At 45.9% G+C, this 24081-nt stretch overlaps 1 protein-coding gene across 1 annotated transcript; it reads left to right on the forward strand.

Moving 5' to 3' along the window:
- The first annotated feature begins 10356 nt into the window (after positions 1-10356).
- RPN1 (ribophorin I) lies at positions 10357-22478 on the forward strand. Its single transcript, XM_075938825.2, has 10 exons — positions 10357-10655; positions 13056-13120; positions 14687-14993; positions 16622-16831; positions 16990-17182; positions 17514-17613; positions 17909-18047; positions 18347-18466; positions 18974-19219; positions 21620-22478. Exons 1-10 carry the CDS (start codon positions 10428-10430, stop codon positions 21800-21802), a joined length of 1791 nt encoding a protein of 596 aa, XP_075794940.1. The 5' UTR covers positions 10357-10427; the 3' UTR covers positions 21803-22478.
- The last annotated feature ends 1603 nt before the right edge of the window (positions 22479-24081 follow it).

A 24081-nucleotide genomic window follows, 5' to 3' on the forward strand; every position in this document is an offset into this window, starting at 1 on the left:
AGCCTCCCCACCTACCGCAGCAGCTTCTGTCTGTGGGGAGCTCAGACCTTTCGTGGATGGGGACTGTTACCACCCCATGCTGCTACCTCTGTATCAGAGGCAGCAACGTAGGGTGGCAGGCAGCTGGTTTGTGCGGGAAGCTGGTTTTTAAACTTGCTCCCATTACATACCAGCTCCCAGGAGTGGGGCTGAAGCACACAGGCTGCCAGCCCCGCCCCGGGGACTATGGAATAGTCGAGTAACCATAAGAATTCATGCGAATTGAATTGACTATTCAGTTACCCATAGGGTTACCAGATACGTTCACAAAAAATCCCGAACAGGCAGGGAAAAATTGGTTAAGCAAAAAAAAAAGAGGTTGCTGCTACTTTAAATTACTGCACTCCTTGCTCTCCCCACCCTCACAGATGCCACCAGCCACCTTTTTGAGAAAAGAAAGGCCGCTGTGCCTTTAAATTACCTCACTCCCTTCATCCTCACAGATGCCACCAGCTGAGGAAAACAGAAAATACCGAACATTTTATATGTCCGGTATTCTCTCTTTTTTTACCAGACGGAAGGCCAAAATACTGAACTGTCTGGGTGAAAACCGGACACCTCGCAGTCCAGCCCAATATCTAACATCCTTATTCTGGAGTCCTGCCTTCTGTCACACTGCTGCAAACAGCAGGATTATTTTAACAGTCCTTCCGCTATCTTGGATCAGTCCATTGACCAATACCAAATGCTTCTGAAAAGAAGAACACAAACTTCACAAAATACATCTGTCATCAATGTGGCAGTGGTATAAGGGCGTTGCCCATAAACAAACTAGGAAAAAACAACTTAGTTGCAGCTACTATAAGGTGAGTACTAATTGGTTAGAAAGTCATTCTCAGAGAATAGTTTTCAGTAGTTCACAGTCAAGCTGGAAGGGCATATCAAGTGGCATCCCACAGCGATCTGTTCTGGGCCCAGCTTTCTGTTCAATATATTCATCAGTGATTTAGAAACGGCATAGAGAGTACACTTACAAAGTTGGGAGGAGTTGCAAGTGTTTTGGAGGATAAATAATATGGATAAAGAGAAATGTTCTGAAGTAAACAGAATGAAATCCAATAAGGACAACTGCAAAGTACTCCACTTCGGAAGGAACAATTAGTTGCACACAAATAAAATGGGAAATGACTGTCTAGGAAGGATTATTGGAGGAAGGATCTCGGAGTCACAGTTGATCACAGACTAAATATGAGTCAACAGTGTGATTCTGTTGCAAAAAAAGCAAACGTGTTTCTGAACGTACTAACAGGTGTGTTGTAAGCAAGACATGAGGTAATTCTTTGGCTGTACTCTGCACTGATTTTGTTTCAACTGGAGTATTGTGTCCAGTTGTTGGTGCCCATTTCTGGAAAGATTTAAACAAACCGGAGAATAGGGTTGCCCGGTGTCTGGTTTTGAACCGGACAGTCCAGTATTTGAGCTTTTTGTTCAGGAAACAGATTGAGAAAATATAAATCAGAAAATATAAATGTACCCTTAGGGGTGCACAAGAGAAGTCTGGGGGGTACATCAACACAAGTGAAATCTGGCAAAAAATGTCCAGGATTTTGCCCTGCAAAGGGGATTGGGGAAGGGGCGGCAGCACGCGCCTGTCAAATTGAATGTTCGGAACCGCACTCCCAGACGTTAACAGCTGCTCTGCACACATGCCCCGGTGCTGGTGGGCAAAGCACGTGGCTATGGCTGCGGTGGCTCCGGTGAGACCCAGGGCAGTTTCAAGCTGGGGGGCAGGTTTGGGTGGGGAGGAAAAAAAACCCAGTTCCACAGCCACCTCTCCTAGTTTGTTTCCTCTCCGGCAGCCTCCCTGGGGTGCTCCAGCAGAGAGGGCATCTGAACCTGGAGAAGTGCATTACCCCCACCCCTGCCAGCAGCTCAGTACAACACATCCCCATCGCCCCGTCCCCGTGGTGCTGCAGAGAGGAGCTAAAAGGCGATGAAGTGGCACAATTAGCTTTGCTCCAAAGGACACCCCCCCCCATCAGTGGCGTAGCGAGGAGTGGAGTGGTGGGGGCATGTGCCCCTGGGTGCCACACTGGGGGGGGCGCCTGGCTAGGGTGGGAGCGCACAGCCCCAGGCGACGAGCCTGTTGCTGGTGGGCCACTTGCTCTGTGCAGACAAGCCACCAAAGCAGGGTTGGGCGTGGGAGCGGGCACTTCAAAGGCAGGGTTACCATACGTCCAGTGCCTGGCTCTGGGGGAGGGGGGACATTGGGTTAGAGTGGGGAGGCTGAGGGGTCTGGCTTTGCGGGAGGGGGAGGGCACTGGGTTAGAGCGGGGGTGGGGGCTGGTGCTACTTCTTTTTTTTTTTTAAAGGGGTACTTTATAAAAAAAAGCTTGAGGAACACTGGTCTAGATGATGCTTGGTCCTGCCATGAGTGCAGGGGACTGGACTTGGAGACCTCTCAATGTTCCTTCTAGTACTCGGGTTCTATGTTCATATCTGAGCTACAAGGGTGTGATTCCCAGCTTGTGTAAATGTACCCACGATAGTTCTGCTCAAGCTGGTGTCTTTCAAAATCAGACGTGTAGCTGCAGTAGCTCAAGCAGCAGGAAAGACAAGCCACCCTGAATATGCACTTAGCATCCCTATTGACATGTGCTCAGGGTAGCTAGCCTCTCCCAGTGCTGGCATTGTGATGGCCACATACTGGCTATTAGCAAGTAGCACAAGTCTCTCTCTGACATGGCTGAGATTTGGGTGGCTACAGCCCTGCTCTGTATCGCTCTCTGCTTGCTTCCTCTTCTGTAAAATAGGACCTGTGATGTGACAGTTATTGTTTGCAGAATATTTTCAGGTGTGAAAGTGCCAGTAATCACCACAGCCTCCTTACTGCATCCACACTACTCACACCAGCCACAAATTTGATCCTCACACACCTGACCTTTCTCTTCCTCACTCAGGCAGCCCCTAACACACACGCAGTAGCAATCTGACACACACACAGCCCAAGAGCCCATACCCCTATCCCCTCCAAATGTGAGCAAGCGGTATTGCAACCTAGTGCACAGAGTGCACAGAGTCACTGCACTACTCTGGTTTGGTCTGTCCAAAAAGTGTCCCCTCCATGCTTCCATCCTCATCCCCCAGCTCTGCAGCCTGTTGTAATCCCCTGACACAATCAGAACTCTATTCAGTCCTTTCTACCCAGCAAAAATAAACGTATTCTACAATTGGATTCCTCTGAGCTTTAAATTTAAGTGGGGCTCCTTGCACGCACAATGCCAGGCAGATCAAATTGCAGGACCGAGGCCAGTGTTTTAACTGTAATGTATATATAAGGCTGCTTCCAACAGCAGCATCCCAGGCCATGTCAGTCTAGCACTCTCTCCAAGGCATAAACGGCAGTTTCCTGTGGTTTAGCCTAAACGGTGAGTTAGAAGGATACTGTAAACATAAAACCCACACTTCTTGCTGGAGTTTTTAAATCTACCATTGTTATAATCCCTGTAAAATATTGTTTATGCCTAGTACCGTGACTGAAAAAAGAGAAAGAAAAATATTTTTTTCCCCAGTTTAGATTTTTCACCTAGCAACAGGGAAAATTTTTAAACATTCCAAGAAAATGTGCTTTCAAAACTACAAAAATTGCCAGGGAGACTTAGGGAGCGGATACCTGAATCAACTTCACTTTGTTTTGTTGTGACACTGGCTAGATCTCAAGTTGATTATATTCTTTTAGCAATAGCCTCTGTAATGTCAGCATTCAGAAGAAAGCACTGTGTATGGAATCCTGAACAATCACACTCCAAACTTGCCATTCCTGTGCATTTCTCATGAAAATCAGTGACTAAGCCAAACCAAAAAGCTTTGTGATGTTTTCATGGGCTAAAGCTGAACAACAGGATTTGCTGACAGGTTAAGAACTGTGAAATCAGTGAAACTCAGAAAGTGGTGTTTTCAGCAGCTTTTCAAGGTCCTTGTCTTCCTGTTGATTTTCAGTGACTTATCAAACAAACTTTGCCATTGGTTGATCAAGTCTTACCTACATTCTCATTGGTGGATATTTCAAAACCTCAGAAAGCCTTAATATAGACTAGAAGAACAGAGGTGTTTATTGCTAACTGCTACTGACAGCTCCCAAAGGTTGCTTAGATTATTGCAATAGAACACTGTACATACTATGTAAACTATTATAAAGTGTAAAGCTGACTACATTATTACCTCAAAGCAAAATACCTCCTGGAAATACCAACATCACAGAGTAAAGAATATTTTAAAATGCACAAGTAGTAAACCAATGGCAACATTCCCAATGACTTATAAGGGATATAATTGGGCCTTATTTTAAAATGTTTATCATCACTGATCCAGTATACCATGCTACTATTTAGTGTGTCCTCCTTACCTAAACTCTTCAAAGAATAAAATAGTATGCAATAAGCCATAGGTATTTCTGGTGTAACTTCCCTGCACTCAGTAGGTTTACACCAGGGAGAAATCTGGCCCTGTATGTCTCTATTTGCAGACTTTCACACAGTCCTCCACTTTGAGAGTCATTTCTTCTAAGAGAGACACAGTTGCTCTGGAGGTGCAGTAAGATTTTTAGAGCCCTTCGCAGCTAAAACATTTGTATCCTCAAAAATGTGCTGTGGATATCTGCATCCACATCCACAGATATAAAGTGGATATCCACAGATTTGCAGAGTTCTGAAGATTTTGGTGCTTTCATATTCTGGATGCAGTAGTGCTTAATCCAATTTCATCACCAGCAAAATTATTTGTCTCAAATGGAAAAAGATTAGACCCATGATGGTGCTAACTCCATCCATTCATTTTTTCCTCCATGTGTGATAGCATCGGTGTCCCAGAACCCAGGATTATTAATCACATGCTGCAATCTAAGAATTTGTTATCACTTAGATGGGAGATTTTCAAGGATAGCCAAGGGGCATTGTGAAGTATGGATAACATAGTATATGGTGTTCTTCCCTCCCTGTAAGGAGCTGATGCCCCAGCTTGGTATGAGGGGCTGCTGTGTAGCTAGATTGGCCGCCTATTATGATATGATATGAAAGAGAAGCCTGGTGATTTATTCTTTAAACCTTGTTCACACACAGAGGTGCTGGAAAGATTAATGAGCTAATGCTTGTACTGACTTTTGAAGATAAAAAATGCCAAGTCCTGTGACAGTCACTAAAGCTCTACTACCATATTGCACCAAAATATGGATGTTCACTATAGAGAAACTACATGAATACAGGAACTGCTATCTCAATCACACCCACAGCCCATCTAATCCAGTAACCTATCTCAATCAGAGTCTTTAGATTAGAGGAAGTTACAAAAAGCCCACTATAGGCAGAGGAGGGGTTCCTGACCCTCACAAGGGCTCATCCTAATCCCTAATCATCTGACTGAAGTCCTGGAACAGGAGGTTTTATCTGCCTGCTGCTACTTTGTTAGCATTAACTGTTGTAACTCTGGATATCTAAGGGTCTAATCCTGGCTGTCACGCTTTTCCCATGTGACCTTGGGTCACATCTCTACAAACTAGATTGGGGTGGGTAATAATTTTCATAGGGGGGGCCACTTAATGAATTTTGGTAGGTAGTCAGGGGTTGGCTCCACCCCCAAAAGGGGCAGGGCCTGGGACAGAATGGGTAGGCCTGAGGCAGAAGGCTGCGGTAGGGGACTAGTCTGCCCCCAGAGTTGTCTGGGGCTAGATGCTTTGAATTAAATACACAGCAAAGGGCTCGCAACTCCCAGCCCCACCACTACTGCATTGCCTGGCAGTCGCCTGGGGTTGTGGTGGCTAATTAAATGGCTTGTGGCTCCGGCCCCTGCCGCACCCAGGAGCTGTGAACCATTTAAATAGGACCCTGCTGCCTGAGCCAGCACCTGGAAATTTGGTGACACGGGCAGCAGGATATAAATAGAAAGCAGCAAGATGCAGTCCACACGCCAGATCAAAGTGTTAGGTGGGCCAGATCTGGCCCCGGGCTGCATCTTGCCCAGCCTTGAACTAGATTTTGTAAAATAAGGGATCCTACCTACCGAAGAAGAACATTGTGAGAATTTGTTTATGCAGCTATAAAACATTACTGATCTAGGAGTGTTAAGAAGAAGCTGTATTCTTATGCACCCTAATAATATTCTGCTGCAGGTATTTACTATTGGCTGGTCAAAGTTCTCTCAGAAGTTTCATCTAAGATACATGATTGTTTTTCAGTTCCCATTTGTTATTTGATACTTCTGTAGAACTCTTGTGAGGCTGTTAAACTAGCACCATGTTCCACCCTAAGGTTGTGTTCATTGCAATGGCATGTGCACCTGGATCTTCTGTGGCGGTGTCAAGTACAGTTACTGCAAAGCAGTTTGAGTGTCTTGGCTAAAAGGTGTCAGAAAAGGCCAGAATATTATGTTGCCATCAGCATTGGGGTTTTTGGATAAGACGCTTTTTATGTTCTGTGTTATCTTTTACAAAATCCAGCTCTTATTTTTAATAAAACAAGAGCTTAATAACAATTAACTAACATCATTCGCAGACAGGTGGGAAAAACAGAGTAATCCAAGCACACACCTGAGGAGGTGAAAGGGACATAGTGCTCAATATTCAGCATTTAAAATGTAATGGTACCTTACCATTGGGCATTTGTCTAGCAAAGGAGAGTTCTGTTAGGAGTTCAAAGGGGATTAGGATGTGACACCCACAACAACAATGTAGTGTCTTGTTCCCTGATTCTGAGTTGTGGACTCCGAAGTCATCTACTAAACTCTGGCACTCTTCACGTTGTATATAGGGTTTGTAATTCTAGCCACAGGCCACATGTAGCATACTACACACAGGCCTCTGAAAGGCTCCCTCATGACAGCCGGGTACAGCTGCTGTCCCTAGTCCATGAATAAAATTGGAATTTTTACTATGGTAACATGTAGATGTATTCTCAGGAATTAATTCTGCTTCCATTCAAGTCCCTTGGCAGGAGACTTGAGTCCTAGGACCATTCAGAAGTACAACCAAAAACCCCTTATTAATCTAACTTCAGTCAGAGAGAGGGCAGCCCTGCACCTGGCCTTTTTGTAATGCTTTGTAACCAGACATCTGATTTTCAAAGCAACTTTTAACAAACAACTAACTTCCCACTCAGCACAGCTGCTGATACACCTTTCTTTGCTCCTTGGTATTATTTCATTATTAAGATGATTATTTTAAGGTGATTCCCACAGTAAAAGAAAGAAAGGAAAAGGGAGATGCAGGACAGCATCTGGTCAGAGATACTGAGAGTAAGAAATCTGCAACTATGCAAATGTATTAGAGCAAGGAAGAGTTATCTAATGCACTGACAAGTGACCTGTAATATATTTCATTTTTAAAAATCAGCCTCTCCCTTCCTGTACAAGCACAACATGTACATTACTCACAGACACAGTGAGTAAACATGGAGGGCCCTCTTCTTCGATGCCCTGCACCTTACAATATTCCGTTGCAAAGCCAGAATGGTGGCATTTTAAGTCCACTCTGCACAGGTGCAAATGACTATGCAAAGTTCAGGACAATGGTGAATTGGGACTATAAGGCCAAACTGATGCTTGATGCAAGATTCCTGAAAACAACATAGTCACATTAAGAATGAATGAGGAACATATGGCAGGATTTAAATCTTTTTAACTTGTATCAGAGGGAGCATTCACACTAATATTAAAGAATTAATTGGTAATTTAAATTAGAGATGAGCCAAAGACCTGGACCTAAACAATGGAGTCACATCTAAGTTGTACATTACAGCTCTGGTACATCACAATCTGACATTGGGGCAGTTATTAGTTGTATCTCCAAAATCAGTAGAGCAGAACTGGAGTTTGGCTCTGGATTCAATGATCAAAAACCCAATGGGGTTTTGTGTGGGCCCATCCATCCCTTATATACAGACAAATGTTCACTTACTTTGGTAGTAGTGAAGGTCATGTAGTGGAAGGATGAATTGTTCCTGGGAAGCCAGGTGGGATAGTGTCTGGAGTGTCTGTGCAAAGTCAGGAACTGATTTATATCAATTAAAATGGAGACAAAAACAGAGATTCAGGCAGAAAGATGAAATAAGAATCCTGAGCAGATTAACTTTCTGAGGAAAATATACTGCCAGCATACACTATCACCATAAATCAGCTACATCGCCCAAGAACATCAGCAAGTCTGACAGGCCTAAAATTAAACCCAGCAACTTTGTTTGGGATCCCATACATCACATTTCTGCATCACCTGATCTGCTTGCTCTGTTCTCTCTTTCCCAAACTACGGAGAATGTTCCCATTTGCAATATTACAGGCAGTCCCCGGGGTACGTACAAGATAGGGACTGTAGGTTTGTTCTTAAGTTGAATCTGTATGTAAATCGGAACTGGCGTCCAGATTCAGCCGCTGCTGAAACTGACCAGCCGCTGACTACAGGAAGCCCGAGGCAGAGTTGCTCTTATATACATACAGTTCCGACTTACATACAGATTCAACTTAAGAACGCCAGGCGTCCCCAAGTCAGCTGCTGCTGAAACTGATCAGCGGCTGATTCCAGGAAGCCCGGGGCAGAGCAAGTCTGCCTCGGGCTTCCTGTAGTCAGCCGCTGGTCAGTTTCAGCAGTGGCTGACTTGGGGACGCCTGGGGCAGAGCAGGCACAGAACACAACACTTTGTTTCTTGCACCAGCCCCAAACATCTTCTCTAATTTCTGGAAAACATAACCACCCATTTCCTTCTTCAGTCCCAAAATACAATGCTTACTGCTTCCCTGATGGCTGGTTTAGTGTCAAATGTCTATGGATGGTTTCTTGCTAAAACCTGGTAAAGGCCCTTCAATTATCTCAGCTCTCTCTCTCTTTTGGCATCTTCTAGTGTTTATCCAAGTGTTGCTAGCCTTCACAATATTATTACAAGACCTGCATTATTTGGTTTTTTTTCTTAAAGGCTCAGTTCCTGGAACCCTGTAATTACATGAGAATCTCCACTTTCTTTTTCTTCTTGTTCTTCCAAAGTTTCTAGCATCCATGATCACAGAGAAAAAAAATGCTTGAAAATGTGACCCAACTGCCTCCAAAAAAGCTCAGAAATCAGAAGACAAATATAACCTCCCTCCCAATTATTAAAAATCTCATTATTTGTAAACTAATCTTATTATTTTGAGGCCCAACTAATTAATTTGAAGCTAAGAGTTAGCAATATTTGGTAGCAGTGTTGCCAGTTCTCATGATTTTGTCATGTTTCTTAAGAGATTTGGTGATTTTCTGAAAGCCCCAGCTCTTGGAGTCAAAGTTTGTCTTTCAACTTTAAAAAAAGTCTCTAGCCCTCATAGTTAACAAGTTTGAAAACATGACCCAAGTGCACCAGTGTTCCCTGTAAACCCAAATACCACCTGGGGCAGTATGTGTTTCTACTAGTGGTGCATATCCACATATGCATTGGTGCATATAACAATATTTATTCTGGATGGAAAAATAGAGGGAACATTGCAGTGCAACCTAAAGGCAGCTCAGAAACTAGGCAGTAAAGGAGAAAATACGCACATATAGGCTATGTCTACACTCGCGGCTTCTTGCGCAAGTATGCCCATTCTTGTGCAAGAATCCACAGAGCATCCACACTGCCCACTGGCTCTTGCGCAAGAAGATTTACAGTACGGCGTGGTAAGAGAGGGCTTCTTGCGCAAGAACTACGCTCTTTTCTAACAGGTGTAAGCCCTCTTGTGCAGGAGCTCTTGCGCAAGAGGGCAGTGTGGACACTTGGCAGGGATTTCTTGTGCAAGAAAGCCCTATGGCTAAAATGGCCATTGGAGCTTTCTTGCGCAAGAGAGCGTCCACACTGCCATGGATGCTCTTGCGCAAAAGCACAGCTCGCACATGGCAGTGTGGACATTTTCTTGTGCAAGACTTCTTGCACAAGAACCCTTGCACACAATGTTCTTGCGCAAGAAGCCGCCAGCATAGACATAGCCATATTGTTTTAATGAACTCTCCTGGGACTTGGGAGTCTTCCGGGGTTTCTGAGCACTCAGAGTTGGCCGCACTGACTAGTCTCATGGTCAGGCTCTGCCCACATTGATCCAGGAGAAGCTGGGAGCTGTGAAGAACTCACTATCCACCCGCTGCACATGGACAATCTCCGAGTTCTGCCGCCTGAGCTCTCACTGCTGGAACTCAGGAGTCTTGACCCTACAGAACGGGCAGTCACCGCACAGCCCTTGGCAGGAGCATTTTTGATTAGGCATCCGCGTAGCCCCCCTTCGTCTCAGAGTCTGACGGGGTCCTTGCTGTTACGCGCGCCGCCATCTTGTGCCCTGGTCCACCAGTGGGCGCCGCCATCTTGTCCCTCCCTCGTCCTGGGCGCTGCCATCTTGTGCCCTCCCCGATGTCTGAGGGCCCCCGCCGCGGAGTCCATCCGGTTTCATCCGCTGCCTGAGCGGCCATGGAGGGCCTCGCCTGCCGCCTGCTTCTCTGCCTGGGCTGTGCCCTGGCGGCCCCGGAGCTGCTCAATGAGGAGGTGAAGCGGACGGTGGATCTCAGCACGCATCTGGCCAAGGTGACGGCCGAGCTGAGCCTGGCCAACCCGGCGGGGGGCTCGGGGGCCGCCAGCTCCTTCCTGCTGGCGCTGGACCCCGGCCTGGACAGCCGCCTGGCCTACCTGGGGGTGCAGGTGAGTGCGCTCCCCGGCCCGCGCGCCAGTGTCCAGGGGCCCCCCCTGCCCTCGTGACCCTCGGCCTGGCCCGTTCGGGCGCGTGGCGGCCCCTCCCCCCACCGGCGCTGCCCAGAGCCCCCGGCTCCCGTAGGCTGCGCCCCCGCCACGGACCCATTTCCCCGGTGCGGGCGGCGAGGCGCTGGGGAGCACAGCGCGCCCCTCGCTGCAGGGTGGAAACCTCCGCGGCGTGCGAGCGGCCCGGCCTGCCCAGCTGGAGCATCGCCTGGGCAGCTCCGTCTTGCAGGGCAGCGCCGGCCCCTCCCCCCGGCCGGCCGCTGTCCCTTCTCCTGCCTGTGGCACTGAGCGGATGGGGCCAGTGACAGCCGCTTCCCTCCTGGCGGGCACTGACACGTAAGCATAAGGGCCTCGGCCGCCGTTGCAATGCAACCACTAACCGCGCCGCGGGGGAAATGGAGAAATCCGAGAGGCGGCTCTGCACAAACCTGCCCTGGGTGTTTGTCCCCTACGGCAGGCATGCTGCATGCTCGCCGCCGGCCACTTGCGTGAGATCCGTCCAGCTTCTCACACCGGCTCATTCCTCGGCAATTTCCCGATGCCTTTTCTAGTCGGGACCCTGCCTGCTCTTCTAGGGTGGATTTAAATGTTCGTGTTTGGCGTGGGCAGAGAGGTTTTGTTATGCGGTTGGGGAGTGATTTGACAGGTAACATTTATATCATTGCAGTTGTTTGGGTTCGTCTTTTTGTGTGGCTTGAAGTTTGGGAGGCGAGCCCTGAGCCTGAATGGGCAACTGTCAGCTGCCTACATCTTTCATCCACTTCCTATCTTCTGCTTCGCTTACAGTACTTAGTGGGGAGTGATTATGAATAACAGCTGGCTGTGCAAGGAGCTGGGGGACAGGACTCTAGGGCTTTGATTCCAGCTCTTCAGCTGAGTTACTGTATCACTTCACTACTCTGTCTCTCATTTTCCCCTACTCTAAAAGATAGCATTTCCCTACCTCCATGTGTCTGGCAAAGTAGGTTTTTGCCCACAAAAGCTTATGCTAAAATAAATCTGTTAGTCTTTACAGTGCCACAGGACTCCTTGTCCCTACCTCAGAGTGTGAGATGTAAGTCCTAAGCCTTTGAAATTCCCCAATGTATACTACAAAAGGGCAAAATATTGGAATAATAGCTTAATGCTTTAAAAATGAAGGTGGGATTTAAAGTAATAGAGATCATCAGTAGAATGCCACTGAAACACAAAAGGTTGTGTTCTGCTTTGCTCTAAGTTTTGTTTTCAGGTTCTTGAGTTGTACATGCTTGGACAACAGCTTGGCACCGCTGCAGTGCAAAGTATAAATCATTATTCTATGCCAGCATATGATGTTCTTTAATGAGAGCAAAAATTCAGAAGGGTTACTCCAGACATGCTGGTGAAACAGAACAGACTTTGGTCCAGCATGTTAATGTGGTACTGAAACAAAGGCTTTAGGCACATTCTGTGTGATGGTTTTGATAGCACTCAAGTGGCTTGGTGCTAGGATGCAGAGACTTCCAGGTCCTCTGTTCAAATCCAGCTCAAGTTGATAGTGATTGAGGGTTGTTATCATCAGATGTCTGTAAGTTCTTAGGATGCTCTTGGTGCTCTACAAATAATTAAGCTACAGTACTAAAAGGCCATTATTATGATTGTGAAACAAGAAGACAGGGTAACTTTGCTTGCAAATTCTCAAAAGGTAATGAGACGTTTAGAATGATACTAATCAATCTCTCATTTGCAACATCTAAATGTGGTCCATCCAGAGCAGTAAGGACAGATTTTGGAGCAGGACCCAAAAGTCCATGGAGAAAGCTTACATCTTCTGTGCTGCATTTGTGCTGTGGATGCTTACAACATTTGAGTCCCCAATCCTAGGGCTATCAACCCAGTGCTCTTTTCCTCAAGAGGTTTGAGAGAGTAGCTATAGTCTGTTTTCTGATGACAACAGAATGAGACTGTTGTACCAGTCTTTGTTTTTCACTTGTTAGCCACTCTTCTGGGCACTGCAGTGAAAGAAGGTCTGTAGAAAGACCTGCTGGAGGAGTAGGGTCAACCAGTGGAAGACAGTCAGTTCCATGTCTTTGCTAGTTTTGGAATCGGCTTAGGACACTGGCAGAAGCTTCCAAAAGTTCAACGGGAGCCTCCACTTTTCCGTTCCTGGATATGGATCACATTTTGTTGAGATGGCCAGTGTTAATGATTGCAAAGCTAATAGATATTGGGTTTTTAAATAAATAATGGTGTGTCATCTAATGAGTTGTGTCCTTTCCATTAATAAATGAATAGGAATTGTGTAGTATTTGACCTGATAACTGCATTTGTTTCATTAGGGAAGCCTAAATTGTGATCAATCTGAAATGTTTTGTTATGAAACAGGTGAAAGGTGAGGAAGAGGAGGACAACACCTTGGAGGTGCGGGAGTCTAAGGTGAAAGGTAAAAGGTGAGTTTTACCCTGCAGTGCCAAATACCAGGGAGCAGTTCTTTTGGGGGACCAATACTTGTAACTTGCCTATTCAAATTCGACCTCCTCAGTAGAAAAATAGCAGAAACAAAAGAGATGTAAGTCTAAGGAGCAGGTCCAAGGCTTAAACAATTCATCATGCAACTCCTACAACAAATCTCAAGGTTGGTCTGGTGTCCTCTGTTTTTGCAGATACCCATCTTATGATGTTCCACGCCAAAGCATGTAGCAGTTTGAGAACACAGTTAACACACACTGGCAGAACCCCAGATCCGATCCCTCACTGCAAACTCCATTTTGATCTGAGGAAGTGGGTCTGGCCCATGAAAGCTCATCATCTAATAAACCATCTTGTTAGTCTTTAAAGTGCTACATAGTCCTGCATTTTGCTTCAGCTACACCAGACTTAACACGGCTACATTTCTATTACTATTCTGCAAACTCCAGGAGCTCTTCTGTTGCAAAAAAACTCCACCACCTTTGGGAGGGCCCATGTATAGTTCTAGGTCTCTGTGCTGGCTGCTCAAATAAATCAGATAGCTTACAGCAGCCATGAACAGTGAGTTGCAAAAATGCCCCTCCTTCATCTCAGTGGGCTGTAGCAGTTCATGGCCCACTGGGATTCCATCTGCGGCCCTATATGTCCTCTCCCCAATATGCCTCTTGCACACAGGGGCACTGGAGCCCCACACTTCCTACTCCTTCTACTCCCTCCCAGCACTTTAAGTGCTACAAGTTGCCTGATTCACGCTCTGGCCCCACACTCCGCCCCACCCCGGAGCTTGAACAGTTGTAAACAGCTGACTGTTCCGATTGCAGGGCGGGGGAAGAGGGGGCCTCTCCAGTTAAACAGTTAACTGATTAAATGGTATTTTACTTCCCTAAAAGGAATGCACCAGTACTGTCCTGAAAACATCACACACATGGCATTTTAAACCTGATGGCTTGATTCCCTTTGAGCATCCATTGAGGTCTGTGCCAAATAATATTCAATTATAGACTATCCCTTCAACATTTATATATAAATGTACCCACACAGTGGAACAGAAATCTCCTGAGGAATAAACACTAGGCCACTTGCAGAAAGCTATTTTGGGCCGGATCCTGCAAGGCTTTTTGTAGGGATGTGAACAGGTAACCTTACTGGGTGATGTTTACCCAGGTATTGGTTAACTGGTACCTGGGAGGGCTGCTTCAGCCCCACAGGGGCCACGAGCAGTAGCTGTCTCTCATTCTCCCTCTCCCCCCCCCCATGGGGCTGGTGGCGTCTGCTGCTGACCCCCTCCTGTGTGTGTGGGGGGGGGGGGAGGGGCGGGATCCCACTTAGTTAACAGATTAAACCTAAAGTTTAACTGGTTAACTGGGATTTTACATTCCTAGCTTTTTGTATGGCACTCTCAGTTCTGTAGGAAGGAGCCCTTTTTGAGCAAATAGAAAAATTCCAGGTTCGCCTTTGCACCAGTGTGTGTTGCAGGGGCTTAAGAGTGTATGTCAGGCCAGCAGAGATCTTGGTGTTTATGGTATTCCTGCTGTTCTCCCTTTCAGTGGCAAATTCTTCACTGTGAAGTTGCCATCTCCTCTGACACCAGGTGCCAAGATCCGTTTATCCATTGAAACAGTTTTCACGCATGTTCTGCAGCCGTACCCCACGCACATCACACAGGCGGAGAAACAGTTTGTGGTCTTTGAAGGGAATCATTATTTCTACTCGCCATACCCAACCAAGACCCAAACTACACGTGTGAAACTGGCCTCCAGGAATGTAGAGAGCTACACGAAGCTGGGCAATCCCACCCGGTCAGAGGACATGATTGAATATGGGCCCTTCAAGGACATCCCACCATACAGCCAGGTAAGCTCTTGTGGCTAGTGAAACCCTGGCTGAAAGGTTCTTGAAAATAAATTGTCCTGCAAAGTGTACCACATAAATATGTCAATTATAGCTCGTGGAGTTCAGAAAGATACAGAGGCATTTCCCATGAGGTCACAGATTCACCCTGAATTATGATGGTGGCAAGTATCTGAAAACTGGTGTCCTACATGAATTTGAATTGGTATTTCTCAGTCCAGTTCCTTATGGGTAAGTGTCTGAGCATAATACCACCACCATTGGCCTTACTTGTCTCTGGACTTGGCCTTTCTGTTAAGGCTGCCAGGGCACAGATGTCAGGGGATGGTATGGGGAGAGCTTGAACTGCATCTGCCTTTGCTATACATGCTCTGAGTACACTGAGAGGACTTCAGTCTAAGGGCGTCAAATCAGCCATGCTAACTTGACTCAAAAAATACAAATAGAAATAGTTGTAGTAACATGCTGAGGGGCAAGCACCTGTTACTCCGAATCGATAATATTGAAGGAAGCTCATGGGATAATATGGAGAAGACTTTTTGTTAATAAACAACCCTAGTTGTTTTGTACATATTGTCCTTAATATGCAGTATCAGTACTCTCATGCAGTATCAGTATTCTCACTGCAAGATTCAGAGTTTGCTTTAACATTGCTTAAGTGTAAAGCCAAGCACCTGAACATCTATTTTTCCTATCAAATTTCACTCATCCATCACTAATTGTTCCAGTAGGAACTATGTCAGGAACACAGTTACTCTTATGATGGTGCATGTATGGGCCCAAAAGAATGGTGCATTGTAATACATGGGTCAGATGACCTTGTTTATAATGGGGTGCTGATAGCAGGATATGGACTACTTCAGTGTTGTCTACACTATATGGCTTTTAGCAACGCAGTTGTGTTGCTAAAAATCTGGCAGTGTAAATATTGATGGTAGGCACTTTAGCCAGCAAAATACTTACACCCCCAATGAGCAGGATTCATGTTGTCGGCAAGAGAGCGCTCCTGTGGACAATGTACTGTTTACATTAGCACTTGCCGCAGCTAAATTTTTGTTGTTTGTGGAGTAGAAAGGTTAGCACTTTTGAATGACAACTTTTGTCATTCAGATGCTAGTGTAGACATAACCTTAGTCAGAGGGATTGTTACTAGTCTCTAACTCTTTTGCTCTGAAACCCTGGTTCCCTTCAGTCCAAACAGAGCATTTGTTGGTTAGCTCAATTAATTCTGCTACCTGCAGTTGTACTAATTGAAAGGGAAATCTCTGTATCTAGGGCTTCCAATCTGCCTATGCTAACTTTCCTTGAATCCATTCACCTGCTTCCACCTGATCAGCTAAAACAGCTAGAAATTGTGCTAAAGTGCTTTAATTGATGTTTCGACAGTGTCCATGCTGAGTTTCAGCTTACGTGTCAGTTTTGAGCTGTATGCATTTACACTCTGTTGTGTGACCAGCTGTTATAAATCAAAAAAAGGGGACCAAGGGATGGTCATTGCAATGGGCTTCATTACAATGGAATGATTCACTTTGGGATTTGAGGGAGGGGAAATTCTTTATTTCCCCTGTCTCCCTCAGGGGTTTAATTGCTTCCTTTGCTGGGATTTGTATTTTATTTTCTTTCATTTTCAGGATACCCTTAAGGTACACTATGAAAACAACAGCCCGTTCCTGACCATCACCAGTATGATACGGGTCATTGAAGTGTCTCACTGGGGAAATATTGCTGTAGAAGAGACTGTTGACTTAAAGCACACAGGAGCTGTGCTCAAAGGGCCTTTCTCCAGATATGACTATCAAAGGCAGCCAGACAGTGGAATATCATCTGTCAAATCTTTTAAGGTTTGCATTTTGTGTCATCTTTCTTACCACTTTCCTATAGAAAATCCTATTGCCCTTTCTTTTGTCTCCTATTTGGCAACAGCACACAAGGGATGAGGTGGAAATATGAAATGCTTTTGAAGATTTACAGTATGTCACTTCTTTTCTCTCCCATGTAGACCATTCTTCCTGCTGCAGCTCAGGATGTATATTACCGAGATGAAATTGGAAACATCTCTACCAGCCACCTTCTCATCTTGGATGACTCTGTGGAGATGGAGATTCGCCCTCGCTTCCCACTTTTTGGGGGTTGGAAGACTCATTACATCATTGGCTACAACCTGCCAAGCTACGAATACCTTTATAACCTTGGTGGGTGTCACAGGGTTCAGGTAGCAAAAGTCCAGGCTTACTGTGTTAAACAATATTTGTACAGTATGGTGTCCTTGTAACCCTTAGTTTTTATTGCTAGTTTTGTAATTTACAAGCCATTCTTCTGATGGTATGTGCCTTTTCCTGTATCCCTAGACTGCTGATTAAAAACTGCCATTTTCAGGGGAGCCAAATGATCCTATTCTAAGGAGAGCATGCAGCTCCACTCCTCTAGCAGGCCGAGATTCACAGACAGTGGGGAAACCTTCCCATGGAAACTTATTTTGTGAAACTGTCTGGAAATGTTTCTGTCCTTTCTGCCTTCTGTCAGGTGACCAATATGCCCTGAAGATGAGGTTCATTGACCATGTGTTTGATGAGCAAGTTGCAGACTCTCTGATCGTAAAGATAATCCTGCCGGAAGGTGCCAAGTAAGTGACTTTGCTCTTATGCTGTTACTGCTGAAAATGCTTCCAGTTGCATTGATGGCCAAGTTTCCTGTAGGCTCTTGGGATCAGAGCATCATGAAATGATAGCCAATTTGAGCGCAGAAGACACCTTGAAAAGCAACCTATCACTTAATATACATTACTTCTTAAACTGCAGAGAACTTGTTTTCAGTGTGCAAATGAGTGGTGTACTGGGCCACAACTGGCCAATTAAATCTTAAGTAATCCCATCTCAGACCTCATAGAAGCATGTGGGTATGTCTGTTTATTTCTGCAGGAATATTCACGTGGACAGCCCATATGAAATCAACCGAGCCACTGATGAGCTCCACTACACCTATTTGGACACATTTGGACGCCCGGTTATTGTGGCACACAAGAACAACCTTGTAGAGCAGCACATCCAGGACATTGTGGTAAGCTTGGCCTCTCTGAATAATTTAAATGAGCAGCCATACCTCTTCCACCCTAACCTTTGTAGTCATAATGATATCTGGTCTGGGGCTAAGGGGTTCCTGAAGAATGACATGCAATGTGAAGTTCTCTTGGCTGGAAGATGTTACACACTGTGATGCAGCCCATATATGACTGTTCTCTTGACTACACACTGGATCCATTCTCTGGTCATAACTATTTTTAGGAACATTCATGTGCTTGAAGTTTCTCCCTTGACTAACAGCAAGTCATGTCTCAGTCTCTGAATCCTATTTTGTAGGTGCACTACACCTTCAACAAGATCCTGATGCTGCAGGAACCACTGTTGGTGGTTGGAGCCTTTTACATCTTATTCTTCACAGTGATCTTCTATGTGAGGCTTGACTTCTCCATTACCAAGGTACTGTCTGGCAAGTTGCAGCCTTCTGACTGAAGGGGAAGTTTTATTCCCCCTATGCTTGGAAATTTCCAGTAGAAATAGTTCTCTTTATTAAATGTTCTTTCTGTTGGAATATTCCTATTTAGGTACTTACATGGTCCCTTATCACTGTAGCTTCTGAGCACTGTGAAACCTATTGGTTTTGTTTTGGTATGTGGTGGATACTGTTTTTAGCTTCCATGTAAAACATTCCAGCCTTGGGCAGCAAGCACATCTGAATCTAATTGGTTTGTTACTCTTTTATGGGAGTCTCTTCCTCTTGGTTTTTATTAGCCCAGAGCTAGGCAGTAACCGGAAGCATTTATGCTTCGACCAAGTTCGTTTTGGCATTCTTTTCACAGCTGTTGGTTTTAAATTGGAAAATATGGGATCTGTGATGCTTTTGCATAGCAAATGTGGCTAGAAAGGTATTGCCTCCATTTAGGTTTTATATATGTGCTTGTCTATGTACCTTATCACCCCTTATAGGATCCAGCTGCTGAAGCTAGGATGAAGGTGGCCTGCATAACCGAGCAAGTTCTCACCTTGGTGAACAAGAGACTGGGGCTGTACCGCCATTTTGATGAAGCGGTGAATAAGTACAAACAGTCACGAGACATCTCCACTCTGAACAGTGGCAAGAAGACCTTGGAGACAGAGCACAAGGCCCTTACCAATGAAGTATCCTCTCTGCAGTCCAAGCTAAAGACAGAAGGCTCTGATTTGTGTGATAAGGTAAGAGCTCTCTCCTGTCTTAGCTACAGTCTGTTGCTGGCCTTTTAAGAACCTACTAGAACCATTCTAGATGTCCTCTGATGCTTAACTGCTGCCTCCTGTTCTTTCTTCCACTCCAAAGCGGCTTCTCAGAAAAATGTAGGGGATGGAGGTTGGAGGGGGGGCAGGGGTTTGGCTTTGTTGTAGTTTTACATTTATTGCTGTAGAAAATACATGAAGGGGAAAAATTTCTTGCCACTGTCACTCTCTCTACTCAGAAAGATCCCCTAGGTCAGCTGCATGGGCACACGTTATTAGTGTAGTTGTAACATACAATTCTGCTTCTATTTTACCATTACACTCCTAGTAATGGCAAATGGAATGAAAACTTAGAACATCTAAGTTTAAACATACGAACATAGGCTATATTATCAAACTATCCAAGTCAGTAACACACATTATTTTGGGGGTCCTAGGCTTTTGCTGGGTTTGTTTCCAGAACCAATCTGGGAAACTGTTGCTTCATGTCACATGAAACAGCACTCACAGGTGTTCAGCCACTCCAATTGCTGTTAAGGATGTTAAGAGGTGGGTAATTGACTAATTGCATAGTTGATACAATTTATATTGGCTACACGATCCTCACGCCGGGCCAGGAGCTACCCCTGCTGCAGCTCTGCAGTTTAAATGCAGTAAGAGCCGGGTGCACAGGCAGCGCAGCTCCAACTACGTTTAAATGGCAGAGCCGCAGTAGGGGAAGGTCCTGGACCAGCACGAGCCAAAACAGATGGGACTGCTGTAGCTCTGCATTTTAAATGCCTGGCTCGTACTATATTTAAAACGCAGAGCCTCAGTGGAGGTAGTTCATGGACCTGCCGCAACCCGGGACTGAGGAGTCCTGGCTCGCTCTGGGACCACTGTGGCTCCTGCATTTAAAATGCAGAGCCACAGCAGCCCTAGACTGGCACACGCTGAGACTGTTCAGTCCTGGCTTGTGCCAGGTCTAGCAGCCCCTGTTTGCAGCTGCTTCGGCAGCAGCCTTTGTCCGTGGCCAGCCAGCTGCTGGAAACAGGAGTTGTTGCTGGAGCATCCTCAACTTGTGGCAAGCCTCAACTCACCACAGGCAGAGGCTGCTTCATGGCAGCCTGCCTTCTCTCCGTTCGCCCCCCAGCTGCTGCTTCCGATGGAGACAGCAGCGGATGTGGGGGCAGGTGGCACCTTGGAGACTGCTGGGGAGAGCTGGCTTTCAAGCTGGCTCTCTTCTCCTCCCCCTCCCTCCCCCCCCCCCGTTTCCTCTGATACAGAGGCAGCGGGGAGGAAGAAAGCAAGCAGTTGAGTACTCGACTACCTAATACACTTATGCTTATTGGGTAGTCAAGTACTCTCTTACATCCCTAGTTGCTGCCTTGGCTGCAGGGTGGATTTGATTTAAATCACGATTTAAATCACTAGTCAGGAAGACTATTTTAATCCCTTTCCATATTATGAAAACCAGTCCCATTCCAGGCACTTCCTGTTTTCCTGGCACAACCAAATCCTGACCTTGTTTCAAGTTAAGAAAAGAGGAAGCTGCATATTAAATTTGGTCATCCTAACTCTTACCATCTACAACAGGGGTAGGTAATAACTTTTTACCGGGGGCCACTTCAGAAATGTTTGAAGTGGCCCTGGGCTGCATCGGAAGGGGTGGCACCTCAGGCGGAGGAAACTTCATGCGCTTCCCCCCCCGGCTCCTAGGCTCTGGCCTGGGGGTGAGGGGTGCGCAAAGTCTTCTCCCACCTTACTAGCAGCATGTGGTGCTTCTAAGTGCCGTGTGCTCCTTGCAGGGCGGAGGAAACTTTGTGTTTGATTGGCCTGGGGGCGAGGGAGCGACAAGGTCTCTGCAGGCTGGATCCAGCTTGTGGAGGTCCTTTTACTGACCCCTGATCTACAAGGAGTTGTTAAACAGACTTGCAGTTAGATGGCTGGACTCAGACTTACTCTAAAAATAGAGAGAGATTACAGGAATAGTTTGTGCTGAGAGTACTGATCCCATTGTGAACAGGACTGAGACCCACTAAACTCACTTCGTACTGGTAACCACAATAACAACTTCTTATGGTCGCCATGCTTCTGAGTTGGATTTTTACTGGTGATCTAGATTTAAGCCTCTAACGTATCATTAAACATTCTTACTGAAAGTAAGAACTGAAGTTTCCTTTTCACCTGTTCTGCACATTTAGCTGCTTTCACCTTCCCCCACCCCCAGCGGAACCTTCCAAACGCCTTGTTCACTAATAGCGATGCCAGTGGGAGCGGCTGCCCTATAGCCTGTGCTGTGCCTTCCTTGGTCCCATCTCTACCTGCTTTTCTACGTAGCAGTGTCATAGGACCATGCATGTTCATTCTCTTTAATAGTCCTTTATTTTAAACTCCCACCAGGTCAGTGAAATTCAGAAGCTTGACAGCCACGTGAAAGAGCTGGTTCTGAAGTCATCTGTTGAGGCAGAGCGGTTGGTGGCCGGCAAGCTTAAGAAGGATACGTACATTGAGAATGAGAAGCTGCATTCCAACAAGCGCCAGGAGCTGGTCACCAAAATTGACAACATCCTTGATGCACTATAACTTTAGAGCTAAAGTGGTGGGAGGGGGGGAGAAGAATGAGTTGAGATTAGAGGCCGTTGAAGGGACATGCTCTGAGCCAAACCAGTGATGCTCTTTGGGGAGCAAAATCGGGGGAGAAAATTTGAAATGGAAATGCCTGCAAATAATTTTTTTGGCTTAGTCTTTTTAAGGGCTTCTTTGCCTGCTGTAGAAGGGACCATAGTATAACAAGATTTGGATTTGGTTGTAACAGGGTTCTTTCCACACAGGTAAGGCAAGACTAGGTTATAAAACAGGTATTTTGTTATCTGCAAGGGCCCTTACTATCCAGGTACAACTAGCCAGACAGCCTGGGTGTGGATGTGCTCCTGGCAAATCTGTATATTGGGGGGGCAGAGAGAATAAAGGCATCTTTTGTTCATGTGAAGGCTTTAAAATAATCCATTTCCCCCTTGAATTTATACTTCTATTTTTGGGAACAAGGCAAAGGAGTTTTGTACTTTTTTTTTTTTGGTCACAAAGTGAAGTTTTTCGAGCTGGTAATGTTCTGAGCCTGTTTAAAATAAAACAGTGACTGGAGCCCAGTACACCTGAGAGGGTTGCGTCCCCTGAACGCCTGTGCTTGTTCTTGAGTTATGTTTTTTTAAATGTGTGAGGAAAACCTTATGGAAATAAACAAGAGATGATGGATGTGCAATGCTTTCTCTATTTCTGAAGGTCCTTGCTGGCTCTTGCAGTAACCTATTGGACTGCCCAATTACTATGTAGATTGTAGGTTCTCCCATGTACCTTTTTCATGTGCCCTGTGCCTCAGGGCACTAGGGTGATGCAGTGGGCAAGATCTGTCCTGCCTTCTTCACCCAGAACCACTCTTCAGTAGCTGCTTTTTTAAAGGAAACAGTGTGAGCCTGGACTAGCCAGCAGGGGAGTTTCAAGCTTGCATGTTTGTTGGTTTTACTGTCCCCACCCACACTCATGAGGTGGGGTAAGTAGGTGTGGCTCAGAGTTTGCTTGCCAGAGACTGCTGCTGTTATACCACCTCAGGCTCATAGTGCACATGCAGGGTTCTGGGTTGGGGGAAGGCTGTGTGCCCATGGAAGCGATGGTCTGGGATGTTGGGGTGCAGATGGATGGGGTAGTCCAACGTACCCTGGTCTAGTTCTACATCGTGGTGTCATTGTTTTGGTTCAAAGGCCATGTCTATATTTACTGAGCAGGAGATTGATCTGATGTTTGATTTAGCAGGTCTAGGTAAGACCTGCTGAATTGGATGGTGAGGGCAGCTCCAGTTGGCACTGGTATTTCTGGTAGACATGAGGAGTAAGGGAAGCCAATGGGAGTGTTTGCTACCCTTGCTTTTTCCCCTCTGTAAAGACAGCATCAAGCTCAGTTTAAGGTATGCTGATTCTAGCTATGTATTTTATGTAGTTGGAGTTGCATATCTTAACCTGATCTTTCAGGTCCCATCTGCCCAGAATCAACACTGGGCCTGTTTCAACTGGGGCAGTGAGCCTAGTTGCCTGGCTGGCCAGTTAATTCTAACACACAAACACCCAAAGACAGGTTCCTGCTCCTGAGAGCTTCCCTCTGGTTTGTTGATTTCCATGTGCACTGCCTCATCTAGCACCAGCACCCAAACTACCTGCAAAGACACACTATAAAAGCATGTTGGTTTCAGTCAGCTCTTAGATTCCCCTACTAGTCACATGCTTTCCCATAAGAAAGGAATGCAAGCAATGTGTGCAAGTGTGAATTGCCTGAATGCTGAGTGCACCCCTTAAACATACTTCTTATAGATGGAAAATGTATTATGCACCTTACATGTACCCCAGCTCCAGTCCTAGTTCCTAGGTTTCCCTTCTGCAGGCACTTCTTGGAAGTGATCTAGGCAACAAGCCAGCAGTGGAAGCCACTTAAGTGGACTGCAGACAAGTGTCTGGGTCGGTGCCATACCAGAGTGCTCAAGACTGGTGTCATACTGTCCACTTTTCTGCATGTACCTACTGAAAGCCCCCGGAGACAGTGTTCTATTCATTTACAATACAGAGGATATGTTTCTGTGCAATCATTTGTCCATTTATTAACATCAGGGGAATTGAAATTGTGCTACATTTATAAAGCAACAGGACTGATAAATGCCCTTTTCCTTTCTACACTAACCATTGCACATCAGTTGTGATCCATCATAGAAATCTAAGAACATAACATAAGAATGGCCGTTCTGGGTCAGACCAAAGGTCCATCTAGCCCAGTATCCTGTCTGTCAACAGTGGCCAGCACCAGGTGCCCCAGAGAGGGTG

Source organism: Pelodiscus sinensis, chromosome 11 (assembly GCF_052426305.1).
Source record: "Pelodiscus sinensis isolate ZL-2025 chromosome 11, ASM5242630v1, whole genome shotgun sequence".
NCBI lineage: Eukaryota > Metazoa > Chordata > Testudines > Trionychidae > Pelodiscus > Pelodiscus sinensis.

Excerpts from the sequence above, each read along its gene's own strand:
- RPN1 (XM_075938825.2), top strand. The coding sequence starts at position 10,428 with ATGGAGGGCCTCGCCTGCCGCCTGCTTCTCTGCCTGGGCTGTGCCCTG. Across the intron at positions 14,994-16,621 it reads ACATCCCACCATACAGCCAG|GATACCCTTAAGGTACACTA; the intron begins GTAAGCTCTTGT and ends TTTCATTTTCAG. Across the intron at positions 19,220-21,619 it reads GCTCTGATTTGTGTGATAAG|GTCAGTGAAATTCAGAAGCT; the intron begins GTAAGAGCTCTC and ends AACTCCCACCAG.